This window comes from Salmo salar, chromosome 29 (genome assembly GCF_965601325.2).
Source record: "Salmo salar chromosome 29, fSalSal1, whole genome shotgun sequence".
NCBI classification, from domain to species: Eukaryota; Metazoa; Chordata; class Actinopteri; order Salmoniformes; family Salmonidae; genus Salmo; species Salmo salar.
This window is the reverse complement of record NC_138319.1, coordinates 36,137,501-36,157,080: the sequence shown is the minus strand read 5'-3', so window position 1 is coordinate 36,157,080 and position 19,580 is coordinate 36,137,501. Positions and strand designations below refer to the sequence as shown.

Here is a 19,580-nt window from a genome sequence, read left to right as displayed (position 1 = left end):
CCATACCCACTGTCTAGAGCCTGACTGGGTGGATGGGTCCATACCCACTGTCTAGAACCTGACTGGGTGGATGGGTCCATACCCACTGTCTAGAGCCTGACTGGGTGGCTGGGTCCATACCCACTGTCTAGAGCCTGACTGGGAGGATGGGTCCATACCCACTGTCTAGTGTCTGACTGGGAGGATGGGTCCATACCCACTGTCTAGAGCCTGACTGGGTGGATAGCAGGCTGGGTCCATTCCCACTGTCTAGAACCTGACTGGGTGGATAGCAGGCTGGGTCCATACCCACTGTCTAGAGCCTGACTGGGAGGACGGGTCCATACCCACTGTCTAGTGTCTGACTGGGAGGCTGGGTCCATACCCACTGTCTAGAGCCTGACTGGGAGGATGGGTCCATACCCACTGACTAGAGCCTGACTGGGTGGATGGGTCCATACCCACTGTCTAGAGCCTGACTGGGTGGATGGGTCCATACCCACTGTCTAGAGCCTGACTGGCTGGATGGGTCCATACCCACTGTCTAGTGTCTGACTGGGTGGATAGCAGGCTGGGTCCATACCCACTGTCTAGAGCCTGACTGGGTGGATAGCAGGCTGGGTCCATACCCACTGTCTAGAGCCTGACTGGGAGGATAGCAGGCTGGGTCCATACCCACTGTCTAGAACCTGACTGGGTGGATAGCAGGCTGGGTCCATACCCACTGTCTAGTGTCTGACTGGGAGGATGGGTCCATACCCACTGTCTAGAGCCTGACTGGGTGGATAGCAGGCTGGGTCCATACCCACTGTCTAGAACCTGACTGGGTGGATAGCAAGCTGGGTCCATACCTACTGTCTAGTGTCTGACTGGGTGGATGGGTCCATACCCACTGTCTAGAACCTGACTGGGTGGATAGCAGGCTGGGTCCACACCCACTGTCTAGTGTCTGACTGGGAGGATGGGTCCATACCCACTGTCTAGAGCCTGACTGGGTGGATGGGTCCATACCCACTGTCTAGAACCTGACTGGGTGGATGGGTCCATACCCACTGTCTAGAGCCTGACTGGGTGGCTGGGTCCATACCCACTGTCTAGAGCCTGACTGGGAGGATGGGTCCATACCCACTGTCTAGTGTCTGACTGGGAGGATGGGTCCATACCCACTGTCTAGAGCCTGACTGGGTGGATAGCAGGCTGGGTCCATTCCCACTGTCTAGAACCTGACTGGGTGGATAGCAGGCTGGGTCCATACCCACTGTCTAGAGCCTGACTGGGAGGACGGGTCCATACCCACTGTCTAGTGTCTGACTGGGAGGCTGGGTCCATACCCACTGTCTAGAGCCTGACTGGGTGGATGGGTCCATACCCACTGTCTAGAGCCTGACTGGGAGGATAGCAGGCTGGGTCCATACCCACTGTCTAGAACCTGACTGGGTGGATAGCAGGCTGGGTCCATACCCACTGTCTAGTGTCTGACTGGGAGGATGGGTCCATACCCACTGTCTAGAGCCTGACTGGGTGGATAGCAGGCTGGGTCCATACCCACTGTCTAGAACCTGACTGGGTGGATAGCAGGCTGGGTCCATACCCACTGTCTAGTGTCTGACTGGGTGGATGGGTCCATACCCACTGTCTAGAACCTGACTGGGTGGATAGCAGGCTGGGTCCACACCCACTGTCTAGTGTCTGACTGGGAGGATGGGTCCATACCCACTGTCTAGAGCCTGACTGGGTGGATGGGTCCATACCCACTGTCTAGAACCTGACTGGGTGGATGGGTCCATACCCACTGTCTAGAGCCTGACTGGGTGGCTGGGTCCATACCCACTGTCTAGAGCCTGACTGGGAGGATGGGTCCATACCCACTGTCTAGTGTCTGACTGGGAGGATGGGTCCATACCCACTGTCTAGAGCCTGACTGGGTGGATAGCAGGCTGGGTCCATTCCCACTGTCTAGAACCTGACTGGGTGGATAGCAGGCTGGGTCCATACCCACTGTCTAGAGCCTGACTGGGAGGACGGGTCCATACCCACTGTCTAGTGTCTGACTGGGAGGATGGGTCCATACCCACTGTCTAGAGCCTGACTGGGTGGATGGGTCCATACCCACTGTCTAGAGCCTGACTGGGTGGATGGGTCCATACCCACTGTCTAGAACCTGACTGGGCGGATGGGTCCATACCCACTGTCTGGAGCCTGACTGGGAGGACAGGTCCATACCCACTGTCTAGAACCTGACTGGGAGGATGGGTCCATACCCACTGTCTAGAGCCTGACTGGGCGGATGGGTCCATACCCACTGTCTAGAGCCTGACTGGGAGGATGGGTCCATACCCACTGTCTAGAGCCTGACTGGGAGGATGGGTCCATACCCACTGTCTAGAGCCTGACTGGGTGGATAGCAGGCTGGGTCCATACCCACTGACTAGGGCCTGAGAGACTTGAACATTTTATTGCAGTGATCCATTCTGCTTTTACTCGCTCCCCCAGCCTGTTACCAGGTAATAAAACCAGCACCTCAGCTAATGTATGACTTGGGTGGAAAAACAACAAATTGAGAGGAACAGTTTATGATTGGGGTGCTCCCTGCTCCATAGAGCTGTTAGCAGGTTTTACTGCCCTGTGAGGTGAATACAAACTGAGAGGGATGAAGGCAAAGCTTTGCTGCATAAAGTCTAAAGGAGAACAGTGGGACATGCAGAGAGACACACTGTTTATCATGTTACAGGTAATTCTCCCCGGTGTTCCATGCTGTTATTATGATATGCTTGTTAAAATACAGAATCAGTCTATTCAACTGTAACTCAGTTTATTTGAAGGCCTGGAACACAACGCGATGATGAGAGAAGCTGGCTCTCTGGCGCTATTTACTGATTTCCACCAATGACCTGGGAAGTTGGGTTGGGGTCAATTCAAATTAAATGCAGTCAATTCAGGAAGTAAACTTAAATTCCAATTCAGTAGTTGAAAATTCAATGACTTGAAAATTCAATAAAGAAGAATGCTGTTTCTTTCAAAAGTTGTAATATTTTTGAATTGTGTATTAAAATCACTTCTTGAATTGAGTGCATTCAATTGGAATTGACCGGGCAGGGAAGAAACACTAGACCCTCTGGCTGCATTAAGAAAGGCGCGTGTCTGCGTGTGTCGGGGACTCTGGGGTGGTCTAGTCTCTGAGCTCAGGATGTGTTTCTCTCTATCTCTCTTACATCACATGAATACATCACCCTGAAGGACCTGGCCCATAGAGACAGAGAGAACCAGAGAGAACCAGAGAGAGACAGAGAGAGACAGAGAGAGACAGAGAGAGAGAGAGAGAGAGAGGAAGAGAGAGAGGAAGAGAGAGACAGAGAGAGACAGAGAGAACCAGAGAGAGACAGAGAGAGACAGAGGGAGAACCAGAGAGAGACAGAGAGAACCAGAGAGAGACAGAGAGAACCAGAGAGAGACAGAGAGAGACAGAGAGAGACAGAGAGAGAGGAGAGAGAGAGGAAGAGAGAGACAGAGAGAGACAGAGAGAACCAGAGAGAGACAGAGAGAGACAGAGAGAGAACCAGAGAGAGACAGAGAGAACCAGAGAGAGACAGAGAGAGACAGAGACAGAGAGAGACAGAGAGAGAGAGAGAGAGAGAGAGGAAGAGAGAGACAGAGAGAGACAGAGAGAACCAGAGAGAGACAGAGAGAGACAGAGAGAGAACCAGAGAGAGACAGAGAGAACCAGAGAGAGACAGAGAGAACCAGAGAGAGACAGAGAGAGACAGAGACAGAGAGAGACAGAGAGAGACAGAGACAGAGAGAGGAAGAGAGAGACAGAGAGAGACAGAGAGAACCAGAGAGAACCAGAGAGAGAGAAAGACCCAGAGAGAGAACCAGAGAGACAGAGATAACCATAGAGAGAGAGAGAATTCTGAGAGAGATAATTCTGCAAAAACTATCCTCAGTGAACAACGTAGAACACCAAATAATGCATGCAGAGCAGAATTAGGCCGATACCCGCTAATTATCGAAATCCAGAAAATAGATGTTACATTTTCCAACCACCTAAAGGGAAGCGATTCCCAAACCTTCCATAACAAATCCATCACCTACAGAGAGATGAATCTGGAGAAGAGTTCCCTAAGCAAGCTGGTCTTGTGGCTCTGTTCACAAACACAAACAGACCCCACAGAGCCGCAGGACAGCAACACAATTAGACCCAACCCAATCATGAGAAAACAAAAAGATAATTCCTTGACACATTGGAAAGTATTAACAAAAAAACTGAGCAAACTAGAATGCTATTTGGCCCTGAAAAGAGAGTACACACAGGCAGAATCACTGTGACTGACCCACTGTGACTGATCACTGTGACTGACCCACTGTGACTGACCCACTGTGACTGACCCACTGTGACTGGCCACTGTGACTGACCCACTATGACTGACCCACTGTGACTGGCCCACTGTGACTGACCCACTGTGACTGACCCCACTGTGACTGACCCACTGTGACTGACCCACTGTGACTGACCCACTGTGACTGATCACTGTGACTGATCACTGTGACTGACCCACTGTGACTGATCACTGTGACTGACCCACTGTGACTGATCACTGTGACTGATCACTGTGACTGAACCACTGTGACTGACCCACTGTGACTGACCCACTGTGACTGACCCACTGTCACTGATCACTGTGACTGACCCACTGTGACTGATCACTGTGACTGACCCACTGTCACTGATCACTGTGACTGACCCACTGTGACTGGTCACTGTGACTGACCCACTGTCACTGATCACTGTGACTGACCCACTGTGACTGACCCACTGTGACTGGCCCACTGTGACTGACCACTGTGACTGATCACTGTGACTGACCCACTGTGACTGACCCACTGTGACTGACCCACTGTGACTGACCCACTGTGACTGACCCACTGTGAGTGATCACTGTGACTAACCCACTGTGACTGACCCACTGTGACTGATCACTGTGACTGACCCACTGTGACTGACCCACTGTGACTGATCACTGTGACTGACCCACTGTGACCGACCCACTGTGACCGACCCACTGTGACCGACCCACTGTGACCGGCCCACTGTGACCGACCCACTGTGACTGACCCACTGTGACTGATCACTGTGACTGACCCACTGTGACTGACCCACTGTGACTGATCACTGTGACTGACCCACTGTGACTGACCCACTGTGACTGATCACTGTGACTGATCACTGTGACTGACCCACTGTGACTGACCCACTGTGACTGACCCACTGTGACTGGCCCACTGTGACTGACCCACTGTGACTGACCCACTGTGACTGACCCACTGTGACTGATCACTGTGACTAACCCACTGTGACTGACCCACTGTGACTGACCCACTGTGACTGATCCCTGTGACTGATCACTGTGACTGATCCCTGTGACTGATCACTGTGACTGACCCACTGTGACTGACCCACTGTGACTGACCCACTGTGACTGACCCACTGTGACTGACCCACTGTGACTGACCCTGACCACGGTGACTGACCCAAACTTAAGGAAAGCTTTGACTATGTACAGACTCAGTGAGCATAGCCTTGCTATTGAGAAAGGCCGCCGTAAGCAGACCTGGCTCTCAAGAGAAGACAGGCTATGTGCACACTACCCACAAAATGAGGTGGAAACTGAGCTGCACTTCCTAATCTCCTGCCAAATGTATGACCATATTCGAGACACATACTTACCTCTGATTACACAGACCCACAAAGAATTTGAAAAACAAATCCAATTTTGATAAATCTATTGGGTGAAATATAACAGTGTGCCATCACAGCAGCAATATGTGTGACCTGTTGCCACAAGAAAAGAAGAACAAACACCATATTTATGTTGATTTATTTTCCCTTTTGTACTTTAAGTATTTGCACATCGTTGCAACACTGTATATAGACATAATATGACATTTGAAATGTCTTCATTATTTTGGAACTTGTGTGAGTGTAATATTTACTGTTCACGTTTTTATTTTGCTTTTGCTTTGGCAAATGTAAACATATGTTTCCCATGAAAATTAAGCCTCTTGAATTGAATTGAGAGACCGAGAGAACCAGAGAAAGACAGAGAAAGAGAGAGAACCAGAGAAAGACAGAGAGAGAGAGAACCAGAGAGAGAGAGAGGAGAGAGACAGAGAGAGAGAGAGAACCAGAGAGAGACAGAGAGAGAGAGAGACAGAGAGAGAGAGAGAGAGAGAGACAGAGAGAGAGAGAGAGAGAGAGAGAACCAGAGAGAGACAGAGAGAGAGAGAGCAGAGAGAACCAGAGAGAGACAGAGAGAGAGACAGAGAGAGGGAGTGAGAGAGAGAGACAGAGAGAGAGAGAGTGAGAGAGAACCAGAGAGAACCAGAGAGAGACAGAGAGAGAGAAGAGAGAGAACCAGAGAGAGACAGAGAGAGAGACAGAGAGAGACAGGGAGAGACAGGGAGAGACAGGGAGAGACAGGGAGAGAGACAGAGAGAGAGAGAGAACCAGAGAGAGAGAGAGAACCAGAGAGAGAGAGAACCAGAGAGAGAGAGAGACAGAGAGAGAGAGAGAGAACCAGAGAGAGAGAGACAGAGAGAGAGAGAGAGAGAACCAGAGAAAGAGAGAGACAGAGAGAGAGAGAGAGAGAGAACCAGAGAGAGAGACAGAGAGAGAGACAGAGAGAGAGACAGAGAGAGAACCAGAGAGAGAGACAGAGAGATACAGAGAGAGAACCAGAGAGAGAGACAGAGAGAGAGAAAGAACACTTTGAGTCTTTCTTTAATGATACATCCTCATTTCATTAAAACCTCACCACCACCAACCCCCCCACCCCTTAAAAAGCAAATATCCCTTGTACTGCATACTGACCTTGCCCTCTACCCCATGATACAAAACCACACCACACATCACAATAACCAAAACCTCACCACTTCTACAACCGTATATCCAACACATCTTCCCCAGCTATACAGACAGCCCCCCCAACACACCATATCTCCTGAAACATCTCCCCCAGCTATACAGACAGCACCCACGACACACCATATCTCCTGAAACATCTTCCCCAGCTATACAGACAGCCCCCCAACACACCATATCTCCTGAAACATCTCCCCCAGCTATACAGACAGCCCCCCAACACACCATATCTCCTGAAACATCTCCCCCAGCTATACAGACAGCCCCCCAACACACCATATCTCCTGAAACATCTCCCCCAGCTATACAGACAGCCCCCCCAACACAGCATATCTCCTGAAACATCTCCCCCAGCTATACAGACAGCCCCCCAACACACCATATCTCCTGAAACATCTCCCCCAGCTATACAGACAGCCCCCCAACACACCATATCTCCTGAAACATCTCCCCCAGCTATACAGACAGCCCCCCCAACACACCATATCTCCTGAAACATCTCCACACTTTTTATCATTTTATAGAACTCAACCCTAAGGCGCGCAGAGACCATCCCATTAAACGATAGTAAACGGTCTGTTATCCCCGCCCTTTGACCTTGTTCCTCCTTGTTAGCCAAACGTTGCCTGAGCAAACAGAAAAATTCAACAACACAGAATAAATCAGCAAACATTTCTAAAAACCTGTTTTTGCTTTGGGGTATTGTGTGTAGTGTAAAAAAATGATTTAATACATTTTAGAATGAGGCTGTAACGTAACAAAATGTGGAAAAAGTCAAGGGGTCTGAATACTTTCCGTAGGAGCTCTACTGCATTTACTTTGTTCTACTGTATTTTAGTCAATGCGACTCTGACATTGCTCATCCTAATATTTATTTATTTCTTAATTCCATTCTTTTACTTTTAGATGTGTGTGTATCCTTGTGAATATTACTGCACAGTTGGAGCTAGGAACACAAGCATTTCTCTACACCTGCAATATGTCTATGTGACCATCACAATGTCATTTGATTTGATTTAATACAACATTTGATTGGCTATAGAGATTCCCATCCAAGTCTGAGGTATCATAAACACCTCAGGTTAACCAGAGGAGAAGGTCTTTGTGTCTGCAGGTCCAACACCTGAGCTCCTGGTGCTATAAAACCATGCAGACTTGAGGAGAGACAAATCCATCCAGGTGTGAAAAAGTTGACTGGTCAGGAAGGGTTTTCCCGCCACCGAGAGAGCAGAGGCAGTCTTATGTTTCACACCTGGCAGAAAGTGTCTGTCCGAGCGAGTCCACTGGCCAGGTGAGCCCAGGTGTGTGACAGCTCTAACGAGGGGGCGTGGATTGGAACACTCACCGTCTCTCCTCTCTGACCTGGGTGGCCGGGCAACCCGTCCTTTCCAGGTGGTCCCTATGAACCACACAGAGAACATAGACTCTATCAACGACTGACACGTGAAGGAGGGGAACACCTTCTCCACATCTAATGGTGGATTCTCCTAGTATTTGTGGTGTGTTGACCAAATGTAATCACTTTTCTTATTCTATTACAAATACATGGAAAATATATCAAAATAGAACTATTTTTAAACTAAAAAACTGTCCATCCTCCACAGTAATGCCTTGTTCTGTTTTGGAGCAAAGCGGAAACAGGGATGACTATCGGCCAACGTTAAGTCGAAACTATGAATCAAGCACAAATCAATAGGAGGAAATGAACACTTGTCTTCTGGCTAGAGGATGATGAGAAACAGGGTTCTGCTTCAGTAACAGTAATGATTACAACACCCAATCAGTGAAACAGCCCAATACATAGCCCACCCTATACAACTGTATTGCTTTCCTTGAACCTGGAAATGTGACCATGACACTAGGTGAGAGGATACTTACAGGGGGGCCCTTTGGTCCTGAGAACCCGACGGGGCCCTGGGGTCCTTGAGGTCCCTGGAATAACCAGAGAGACAATCAGAGAATGGAAGTGTGGGGTGGGGGGGGCAGTCTGAGTCTTAGAAATGAGATGCTCCTAATAGTAACATGGCAGACAATCCAAGGTTTAGCTAGCCTCAGAGAATATGCTGCTGCCTGATCTGATGTGGCTGGACATGGTTGGGTGGGTGCTGTTGGTTATGGTGTAGTATGGTGTGGTGTAGTAGGGTGTGGTGTAGTAGGGTGTGGTGTAGTAGGGTGTAGTGTAGTAGGGTGTGGTGTAGTAAGGTATAGTGTAGTGTAGTAGGGTGTGGTGTAGTAGGGTGTGGTGTAGTGTAGTAGGGTGTGGTGTAGTGGGGTGTGGTGTAGTGTAGTAGGGTGTGGTGTAGTAGAGTGTAGTGTAGTAGAAGGGTGTGGTGTAGTAGCGTGTAGTGTAGTAGGGTGTAGTGTAGTAGGAGGGTGTGGTGTAGTATGGTGTGGTGTAGAATGGTGTGGTGTAGAAGGGTGTGGTGTAGTAGGGTGTAGTGTAGTAGGGTGTGGTGTAGTAGGGTGTGGTGTAGTAGGGTGTAGTGTAGTATGGTGTAGTGTAGTAGGGTGTAGTGTAGTAGGGTGTAGTGTAGTATGGTGTGGTGTAGTAGGGTGTAGTGTAGCAGGGTGTCGTGTAGTAGGGTGTGGTGTAGTAGGGTGTAGTGTAGTAGGGTGTGGTGTAGTAGGGTTTGGTGTAGTAGGGTGTAGTGTAGTAGGGTGTGGTGTAGTAGGGTTTGGTGTAGTAGGGTGTAGTGTAGTAGGGTGTGGTGTAGTGTAGTAGGGTGCGGTGTAGTATGGTGTGGTGTAGTATGGTGTGGTGTAGTAGGGTTTGGTGTAGTAGGGTGTAGTGTAGTAGGGTGTGGTGTAGTATGGTGTAGTGTAGTGTAGCTTCCTTGCTTCCATTGGTGAACACCACGTGTCCAGGTTCACCCTTCCACTCTTTATTCCAACCCAACCACCACTATGTCAGACAGGCAGTCAGAACCTTGAAACATCAGAGGTTTAACTGCTTAACTGCTTCTTATTCCAAGCCTTTTCATATTTCATTATTGATGGGTCAGCCCCATACACCGGACCATAACCCATCCCCCCTTGGAAGCAGTGCCTTATGGGACTTACTCTCTCGCCAGGCGGGCCAGGTGGCCCGTCGTTGCCCGCGGTGCCCTGCGAAACACAACAGACAGGAAATCAGCATCAGATGTTCTACTGTTTCCCAAGTGGACACCGTAATAAATGACACATAGACATTACCAGTTATACACTGTAGGTATTACCATGTCTTTGAGACGGAGAGTGTCGTTACCTTAGGGCCTGGCTTGCCTGTTGAACCTCTAGCACCGCGACCACCTCGTGGCCCCTGTGAGACAAGGGGAGGACAAAGCTCAGAATACACACTGATATGAGACCAGGTAAGACTTCATACAATAGTGAATGTGAGAAGGAGACTGTGAGGTAGGAGGACTTACCGTTGGACCTCTTTGTCCCCTTGGACCGTTTTTGCCCGCCACGCCCTTTGGAAGAACAGACGAGTGTAAGACATTTAAATTAGACAGAAACCTTAAGATCAATCCAGCCTAAACTTCCTGAGTTAGTTGTTCTCAAAGCGACTCTCCAGGTCTGTGCTAAAACACTCAAGGTGAGTGTGACTTTCTTTCTGTTGAAGATCGGAAAGGAAAGCGTCGACAACAGAGAATAGTATCACCATCATTTTCCATCTCTCTTACACATTGATTCTTGGAGGTTGTATTTTGTGCAAAGTCATCAATCAAATTATTTGATAACAGGAATCAACTTCCTTTGGCTTGTGTTATGATACAGTGTGTGTGAGTGCCATACAGAAACAATAACAGGGACGGGACTATTTATTTTACCCTGGCTCCTTTCTCTCCGTTGGCCCCTGGGAAGCCTGGGAAGCCGCCGGAACCCTGCAGATCAAGGAGAATAAATGGAGGGGTCAGGAATCAGTATATCCATGTAATGAGGAATGATTTGAGAGGGTTTTTGCTTTCATTTGTCGTTGTTGTTGACTGTTAACCTCTATTAGTATATAGGAGACACAGAGAGCTCTGTCATATGATGAGTCTGTACCCAGCCTGCACCGTGCCGTGGACAGGACAACAGACAACAGAATACTCCTCGGCTGAACGGTGACGAGCTCATGACATCACCATCAGAATAATAAGATACAAATGTGGTACAAAACGTAGTTTTACATGATAAAGGAAATGAAACACAAACACGTACGCACACACACAGTCCCTTTTTCTGTAAAGACTTCAAAAATCATGATGTCTTTGTAAACGTTCTTTGAGATAGCATATCACATGAGTAAATGGAACAGACGCCAAACAACATCAAAAGAAAACTACTGATTTGGGTAAACATGTAAACAGACACACACACACAGTTCTGTGAAGACTTTCTGGTTTCTAATTATGGCTCTTTGTTGTGAAGGCGAGATTCAAAACTAGCTTACCCGTGTACTTCAGTCCTGGTGTTCACGAAAGCATTCAAACATGAAATCAATCCAGCGTTTTATTTTCCCATCTCAAAGCTTTAGGTATAATATTTTCTAAGCCTGAATTCACAAAGTCATGTGATGGAAATAGATGGGGCCAAACACTCAGAGTTTGAAAGATTACAGATGTCTCACTATGAAACTGCCATAATTCTAAACCCAAAGGCTGTGCTTTCAGACACCCATGGCAACACTTCAATAGTTCACTTTATAAAAATCCAGCTTCTGATAGCTCTCAGGCGTAAATTATCCCTACAGAGTATGTATTAGACACCGTCTCACGGAATGCCACATAATCTTCCAGCATAATGTTTGTAATCTTTTAATCCATATTACCAGTGGATTGCTGAACAGCATATTGCTGGATGTAATGTGTAAGAAAAGGATAAGTAGTAGGGCATGTATTTCCTGTTAGGGGACGTGATATGATGCTAATTACCAAATCTACCTGTCTGTGTTTGACTGTAGATCACTGTAATTCTCATGGTTACAAGAGGGAGATTTGTGCACCATCTAGGTCTCTGAGGACACAATATGCCTTGTTGGTTTCTGGGTGTAAGAAGAATTCTGAGTGAAACAGACAGGCACTATCAACAGTACCTCCATATTGAATCATTGGTTTCTATTGAAAGACAGATCATCCAATTGAACAACCCTGATGAAAAATCCCTGAATGTTCTTCAAGGAACAAAAATGTCTGTCTGACATCAGGAAACTCCTTCCTACACTCGTAGAAAAAAAGGTGCTAGCTAGAACCTAAAAGGGTTCTTCGGCTGTTCCTATTGGATAACCCTTTGAAGAACCCTTTTTGGTTCCAGGTAGAACCCTTTTGGTTCCAAGTAGAACCCCTTTGAGTTCCATGTAAAGTCCTTTACACAAAGGGTTCTACATGGAACCCAAAATCGTTCTACCTGGAACCAAAAGGGTTTCTGCCTTGAACCAAACATAGTTATCCTATGGGGACAGCCGAAGAATCCTTTTGGAACCCTTTTTTCTAAGAGCGTAGGCGTTTGGTGTGTTTACTGAGATGAGCTGGGTTTTGTGGGATGCTTTTCATTAAAGTTTTCCCAGAAATCCTCATAGGCATCACAGACTGGGTTTGTTTACATACCTTTGGTCCTTGTCTTCCTGGGTAGCCGGGTAACCCTGGAACACCCAGTTTTCCCTGAAGACAACAGAAAAGTCAACATAAACTAATATTTGAATGAGCACAATGTATTGGTAAACAGTTGTATATGAAGGTTGACTGACCGAAAGCTTAGAAATATGCATCTGACTGGAAGTGTGTGGAAACGTATTCCTGTTTCAAACAGTTGTACTGTAAAATGGAATTCAAGTATTTCCACAGGCTTGGGGGATATGCTGCTAACAGATTGACCTTACAGGACAAAAAGTCATATGCTGTTAACAGATTCACCTCACAGGACAAAGAGAGAGTGAGAATGAAGACTTTACCTTCTCTCCAGCACCCCCCATGGAGCCAGACTCTCCGTTGGGGCCTGCTCTGCCCTTGGGACCCTCAGGTCCTTCCTCACCACGGGGCCCAAGCATACCAAGCTCACCCTGAGCACATCCAACAGACAACAGATATGATATTGCACCATTACTGTAGCCTATGGTGGAAAGTGTACCATACACATGACAATGATGGCTGAATCGGTATCATTGAGTTGTCAACTCACCCTGTCACCTTTGAGACCCATGTCTCCCTTGAAACCAGGGAAACCGTCCTCACCCTGAAATCAGAGGGAACATCAATCAAAGGGTTACTTGTTTTGTTGCTTTGTAGGAGATTAAATGGACCTCAGAGATTAAATGGACCTCAGAGATTAAATGGACCTCAGAGATTGAATGGACCTCAGAGATTGAATGGACCTCAGAGATTAAATGGACCTCAGAGATTAAATCGACCTCAGAGATTAAATGGACCTCAGAGATTAAATGGACCTCAGAGATTGAATGGACCTCAGAGATTGAATGGACCTCAGAGATTAAATGGACCTCAGAGATTAAATGGACCTCAGAGATTAAATGGACCTCAGAGATTAAATGGACCTCAGAGATTAAATCGACCTCAGAGATTAAATGGACCTCAGAGATTAAATCGACCTCAGAGATTGAATGGACCTTTAAGTAACTGTCGTTATGTGTAAGTGATCATGGGAATTCAGTATGCCTTGAGCTTGTACATAATTGTAACCTAATTGCTGTGGCAGAGTATCTTTGGATACATATTTATTTTTAAAAGAGAATTTTGTTTTAATCTAATAGCAACGCTAGACATGTCTATGAATCTGGGCTGTAGCTTTCCATTATGAAACATGGAACTTCATTTGATACATCTGTACGCCATGAAGACTACTGTCATCTGGTGGCCAAGGAGGGGAATGACACTGCATGTCCACAAGAGCAACAGCCACTGCTCTGTCTTGATTATGCTGCTATAGGGACGTGTGCTTGATCATTAGAAAACATGGTGGATGAGTTAACAAGAGAATAAGGAAACCTCTCTTTGTCCCTTTCACCCTCTGTTCTCTCCATCCATCTGTCTCTCACTGCCTCCTTTCTCTCTGTTCTCGGTCTCCCACTGCCTCCTTTCTCTCTGTTCTCTGTCTCCCACTGCCTCCTTTCTCTCTGTTCTCTGTCTCCCACTGCCTCCTTTCTCTCTGTTCTCTGTCTCCCACTGTCTCCTTTCTCTGTCTCTATTCTCTGTCTCCCACTGCCTCCTTTCTCTGTCTCTATTCTCTGTCTCCCACTGCCTCCTTTCTCTCTGTCTCTGTTCTCTGTCTCCCACTGCCTCCTTTCTCTGTCTCTATTCTCTGTCTCCCACTGCCTCCTTTCTCTGTCTCTATTCTCTGTCTCCCACTGCCTCCTTTCTCTCTGTTCTCTGTCTCCCACTGTCTCCTTTCTCTCTGTTCTCTGTCTCCCACTGTCTCCTTTCTCTGTCTCTATTCTCTGTCTCCCACTGCCTCCTTTCTCTGTCTCTATTCTCTGTCTCCCACTGCCTCCTTTCTCTGTCTCTATTCTCTGTCTCCCACTGCCTCCTTTCTCTCTGTCTCTGTTCTCTGTCTCCCACTGTCTTCTTTCTCTCTGTTCTTGGTCTCCCACTGTCTACTTTATTTATCTCTGTTGTTGTTCTCTGAGTCTCTCTGTGCAGCCTGTCACCTGTTTGTGTCTCTTCTCCTCCTAACACATAATGCAGTTGTGTGGGTGCACCCAAAGCATTGAAACCATGTTTTATGTTTCACAACAAGCCCTCACCTCTGAGATGGTGTGCATTCATGTTCTATTCAGAACCAACACTAACTTCCTTCCTCAAGGTTTTGGGATTGCATTAAAATCTCTACATAAGTACATTTAAAACCTAACTTCAATAATAACCCTGATATCCATGGTGTTACTGTTGTAAAGACAACATTTTAATAGTGAATCAGCATCATGCTCTTGGTTTTCAATTATATTAATGTATTCATACAAAGAGGCTGTTCTAATACAGTTAGGAGTAGTGTGGACATTTTGGACTGCAGAAAGAATTTGTGACAGGACTTTGTCAATGGGACAACCCTGATGAAATATCCTTGAAGGTTCTTCAAGGAACAAACATTTCTGTCTGACATCAGGAAAGTCCTTCCTACACTCTTAGCACCTTTGTTTCTATCTAGAACCTAAAAGGGTTCTTCGGCTGTTCCTATTGGATAACCCTTTGAAGAACCCTTTTTGGTTCCAGGTAGAACCCTTTTGAGTTCCATGTAGAGTCCTTTACACAAAGGGTTCTACATGGAACCCAACATAGTTCTACCTGGAACCAAAAGAGGTTCTGCCTTGAACCAAAAATAGTTATCCTATGGGGACAGCCGAATAACCCTTTTGGAACTCTTTATTTCTAAGAGTGTAGGCGTTTTGGACTGCAGGAAGTCTTTGTGACAGGACTTTTTGAGAGAACGTTGTGTTCCAACTCATTGGTCAGATAGGACAGGGCTAGGAATTACACAACACTTTTACACACAATAGCAGCAGGAATACGAAGCGTCACATTTTGAAAAGAGGAAGCTTTACCTTCTCTCCCTTTCCACCCTTCAGTCCACGAACGCCATCAGCACCCTAACAGACAGACAGAAAACAGACCACAGTTACCAACCTGACACGTCGTCCCACCTTAAGGATGTTACTGAACATTACCTGGGTGAGCTACAACCCCATACCTTGACACCACGATGACCGGGATAACCAATAGGACCTTGGGGACCTGCCTGGCCCTGCAGAAGACAGACAGAGAAAGAGCACAATGTCTTCATTAGTCTCTCAATAAGAGATATGTCATAAACCATTCAAATTATTCTGTTTATGTATCATATTCAAAATAATGAAATATAAATCAATCAATTAATCAACAAATAAATGAATTGCACTTACTAAAGCTCCCTTCTCACCAGTTGGACCTTCTTTACCAGGATGGCCCTGTAAGAAAATACATTACACAAATGACTTTACTCTACCCTGGATGCTCTGTGTTACGTAAACCGTCTATGGACCACCTCGAGTCTGATGTCTCTATGGAATACATCTGTACATCAGACTGTAGTGATGGAGGCTTTAACAATCCTAGCTCCAGGTTCAGTCTGATTGACTGGTTAGTTTACGTACGGAGAGACCTTTAACTTGTACGCCTGCTGTGAATTAAACGTGTGAGGAGACAGAAGGGCAGAAGGCTGTAAATGAGAACGCTTTAGGCCTCAGGATGCCTCTCTCTCACCCTGACCCTTAGGCCTCAGGATGCCTCTCTCTCACACTGACCCTTAGGCCTCAGGATGCCTCTCTCTCACACTGACCCTTAGGCCTCAGGATGCCTCTCTCTCACCCTGACCCTTAGGCCTCAGGATGCCCCTCTCTCACCCTGAACCTTAGGCCTCAGGATGCCTCTCTCTCACCCTGAACCTTAGGCCTCAGGATGCCTCTCTCTCACCCTGACCCTTAGGCCTCAGGACACCTCTCTCTCACCCTGACCATCACACTGTAGGTTATACAACAGTACAACATTCAAAGATATATTGGATGGTGGTTTGTAGTGGAAGGGAGAGATGTTGGATGGTGGTTTGTAGTGGAAGGGAGAGATGTTGGATGGTGGTTTGTAGTGGAAGGGAGAGATGTTGGATGGTGGTTTGTAGTGGAAGGGAGAGATGTTGGAAGGTGGTTTGTAGTGGAAGGGAGAGATGTTGGATGGTGGTCTGTAGTGGAAGGGAGAGATATTAGATGGTGGTTTGTAGTGGAAGGGAGAGATGTTGGATGGTGATTTGTAGTGGAAGGGAGAGATATTGGATGGTGGTTTGTAGTGGAAGGGAGAGATATTGGATGGTGGTTTGTAGTAGAAGGGAGAGATATTGGATGGTGGTTTGTAGTGGAAGGGAGAGATGTTGGATGGTGGTTTGTAGTGGAAGGGAGAGATGTTGGATGGTGGTTTGTAGTGGAAGGGAGAGATGTTGGATGGTGGTTTGTAGTGGAAGGGAGAGATGTTGGATGGTGGTTTGTAGTGGAAGGGAGAGATGTTGGATGGTGGTTTGTAGTGGAAGGGAGAGATGTTGGATGGTGGTTTGTAGTGGAAGGGAGAGATGTTGGATGGTGGTTTGTAGTGGAAGGGAGAGATATTGGATGGTGGTTTGTAGTGGAAGAGAGATATTGGATGGGGATTTGTAGTGGAAGGGAGAGATATTGTATGGTGGTTTGTAGTGGAAGGGAGAGATGTTGGATGGTGGTTTGTAGTGGAAGGGAGAGATGTTGGATGGTGGTTTGTAGTGGAAGGGAGAGATGTTGGATGGTGGTTTGTAGTGGAAGGGAGAGATGTTGGATGGTGGTTTGTAGTGGAAGGGAGAGATGTTGGATGGTGGTTTGTAGTGGAAGGGAGAGATGTTGGATGGTGGTTTGTAGTGGAAGGGAGAGATGTTGGATGGTGGTTTGTAGTGGAAGGGAGAGATGTTGGATGGTGGTTTGTAGTGGAAGGGAGAGATGTTGGATGGTGGTTTGTAGTGGAAGGGAGACATGTTGGATGGCCATTTCTAGAAGTGTCTTGACACTTCTGTAAACAACAGCGAGAAGAATACATTTTCTCCCACTGCATATGGACATGTAGTGGTCGCTGTGGGGTGCTAGGTTGTTAGGGTACAGATGAGCTGAGCGGGTGTGAAAAGAACAGCACATACAGGAGACTCAAACTAGTCAGATAACTACATTTAATATCACCATCACAATGTAGATGTCACTAGCCATACTCCTTTATAAACTACAGTATGTACTGGTGGGTTGTCATACTCCTCTATAAACTACAGTGTGTACTGGTGGATTGTCCTACTCCTCTATAAACTACAGTATGTACTGGTGGGTTGTCCTACTCCTCTATAAACTACAGTATGTACTGGTGGGTTGTCCTACTCCTTTATAAACTACTGTATGTACTGGTGGGTTGTCATACTCCTCTATAAACTACAGTGTGTACTGGTGGATTGTCCTACTCCTCTATAAACTACAGTATGTACTGGTGGGTTGTCCTACTCCTCTATAAACTACAGTATGTACTGGTGGGTTGTCCTACTCCTCTATAAACTACAGTATGTACTGGTGGGTTGTCCTACTCCTCTATAAACTACAGTATGTACTGGTGGGTTGTCCTACTCCTCTATAAACTACAGTATGTACTGGTGGGTTGTCCTACTCCTCTATAAACTACAGTATGTACTGGTGGGTTGTCCTACTCCTCTATAAACTACAGTGTGTACTGGTGGGTTGTCCTACTCCTCTATAAACTACAGTATGTACTGGTGGGTTGTCCTACTCCTCTATAAACTACAGTATGTACTGGTGGGTTGTCCTACTCCTCTATAAACTACAGTATGTACTGGTGGGTTGTCATACTCCTCTATAAACTACAGTATGTACTGGTGGGTTGTCTGAGTCAACAGTGTGAGAGGAGGAGAAGAGTGTGAGACAGAATTAACAGAAGATCACGTACAGGAGGCCCATCTGATCCAGGTAAACCGGCCAACCCCGACCTGCCGTGAGGCCCCTGTACACCGAGACACATAGAAACACTGATTGGTCAAAGGTCAAAACAACACTGTACACTACTTTAACAATGTATCTGCTGACCTCAGGTCTGTTTCTGGGACAACTGAGATCACCTTGGAGGAAAACTATCTGAGAATAAGACTATGTTTATGTTCCAGGTGAGGTACTAGGTCCTCCGAGGAAGTACTAGGTCCTCCGAGGAAGTACTAGGTCCTCCGAGGAAGTACTAGGTCCTCCGAGGAAGTACTAGGTCCTCCGAGGAGGTACAGTACTAGGTTCTCAGAGGAAGTACTAGGTCCTCCGAGGAGGTACAGTACTAGGTTCTCAGAGGAGGTAGTAGGTCCTCCGAGGAGGTAGAGTACTAGGTTCTCAGAGGATGTACTAGGTCCTCCGAGGAAGTACTAGGTCCTCCGAGGAAGTACTAGGTCCTCTGAGGAAGTACTAGGTCCTCCGAGGAGATACTAGGTCCTCAGAGGAGGTAGTAGGTCATCAGGGGAGATCCTAGGTCCTCAGAGGAGATACTAGGTCCTCCGAGGAGGTACTAGGTCCTCAGAGGAAGTACTAGGTCCTCAGAGGAAGTACTAGGTCCTCAGAGGAAGTACTAGGTCCTCAGAGGAAGTACTAGGTCCTCAGAGGAGATACTAGGTCCTCAGAGGAAGTACTAGGTCCTCAGAGGAAGTACTAGGTCCTCAGAGGAGATACTAGGTCCTCAGAGGAGGTACTAGATTCTCAGAGGAGATACTAGGTCTTCAGAGGAGGTACTGGGTCATCAGAGGAGGTACTAGTACTATGGTAAACAAGTATTTTCCAGTCTGTGTATTGTGTACTTTAAATCTACATCTAACAGATCAGACATTTTCCAGTTTGTCTTTTGGACCACTAACTTACAAATACAACACTTTCAGGTCAGTTTTGTTGACAAGGAACAGAACAGCAGAGCTCCAACTTACTCTTTCACCAGGTGGTCCGATGGGACCTTGAGGACCAGGAAGTCCCTGCAGGACAGAAGCAGACAGACAACTTCAGAGTCTGTTGCCATAACTGCAACACAAGCACACACACGCACATGCACATAAATGCGTACACACACACGCGTACACACACACACACGCATAAACACACACACACACACACATACACACATACACACACACACACAAAGCTGGG

The 19,580-nt window shown here is 47.0% G+C and overlaps 1 protein-coding gene across 5 annotated transcripts in view; it reads right to left on the bottom strand.

Annotated features, from left to right (window-relative positions):
• LOC106590653 (collagen alpha-1(XI) chain) overlaps window positions 1-19,580 on the bottom strand; it is a 207,134-nt gene that overhangs the window by 87,315 nt on the left and 100,239 nt on the right. For all 5 annotated transcript variants that reach the window (XM_045710693.2, XM_045710695.2, XM_045710694.2 and 2 more), the window contains 14 exons: window positions 19,364-19,408; window positions 18,358-18,411; window positions 15,771-15,815; window positions 15,560-15,613; window positions 15,414-15,458; window positions 13,040-13,093; window positions 12,813-12,920; window positions 12,469-12,522; window positions 10,711-10,764; window positions 10,306-10,350; window positions 10,143-10,196; window positions 9,959-10,003; window positions 8,777-8,830; window positions 8,244-8,297 (listed from right to left, as the gene is read on the bottom strand). In XM_045710693.2, coding sequence (XP_045566649.2) covers window positions 8,244-8,297; window positions 8,777-8,830; window positions 9,959-10,003; window positions 10,143-10,196; window positions 10,306-10,350; window positions 10,711-10,764; window positions 12,469-12,522; window positions 12,813-12,920; window positions 13,040-13,093; window positions 15,414-15,458; window positions 15,560-15,613; window positions 15,771-15,815; window positions 18,358-18,411; window positions 19,364-19,408 — 765 coding nt within the window. The remainder of the gene's footprint in view (window positions 1-8,243; window positions 8,298-8,776; window positions 8,831-9,958; window positions 10,004-10,142; window positions 10,197-10,305; window positions 10,351-10,710; window positions 10,765-12,468; window positions 12,523-12,812; window positions 12,921-13,039; window positions 13,094-15,413; window positions 15,459-15,559; window positions 15,614-15,770; window positions 15,816-18,357; window positions 18,412-19,363; window positions 19,409-19,580) is intronic.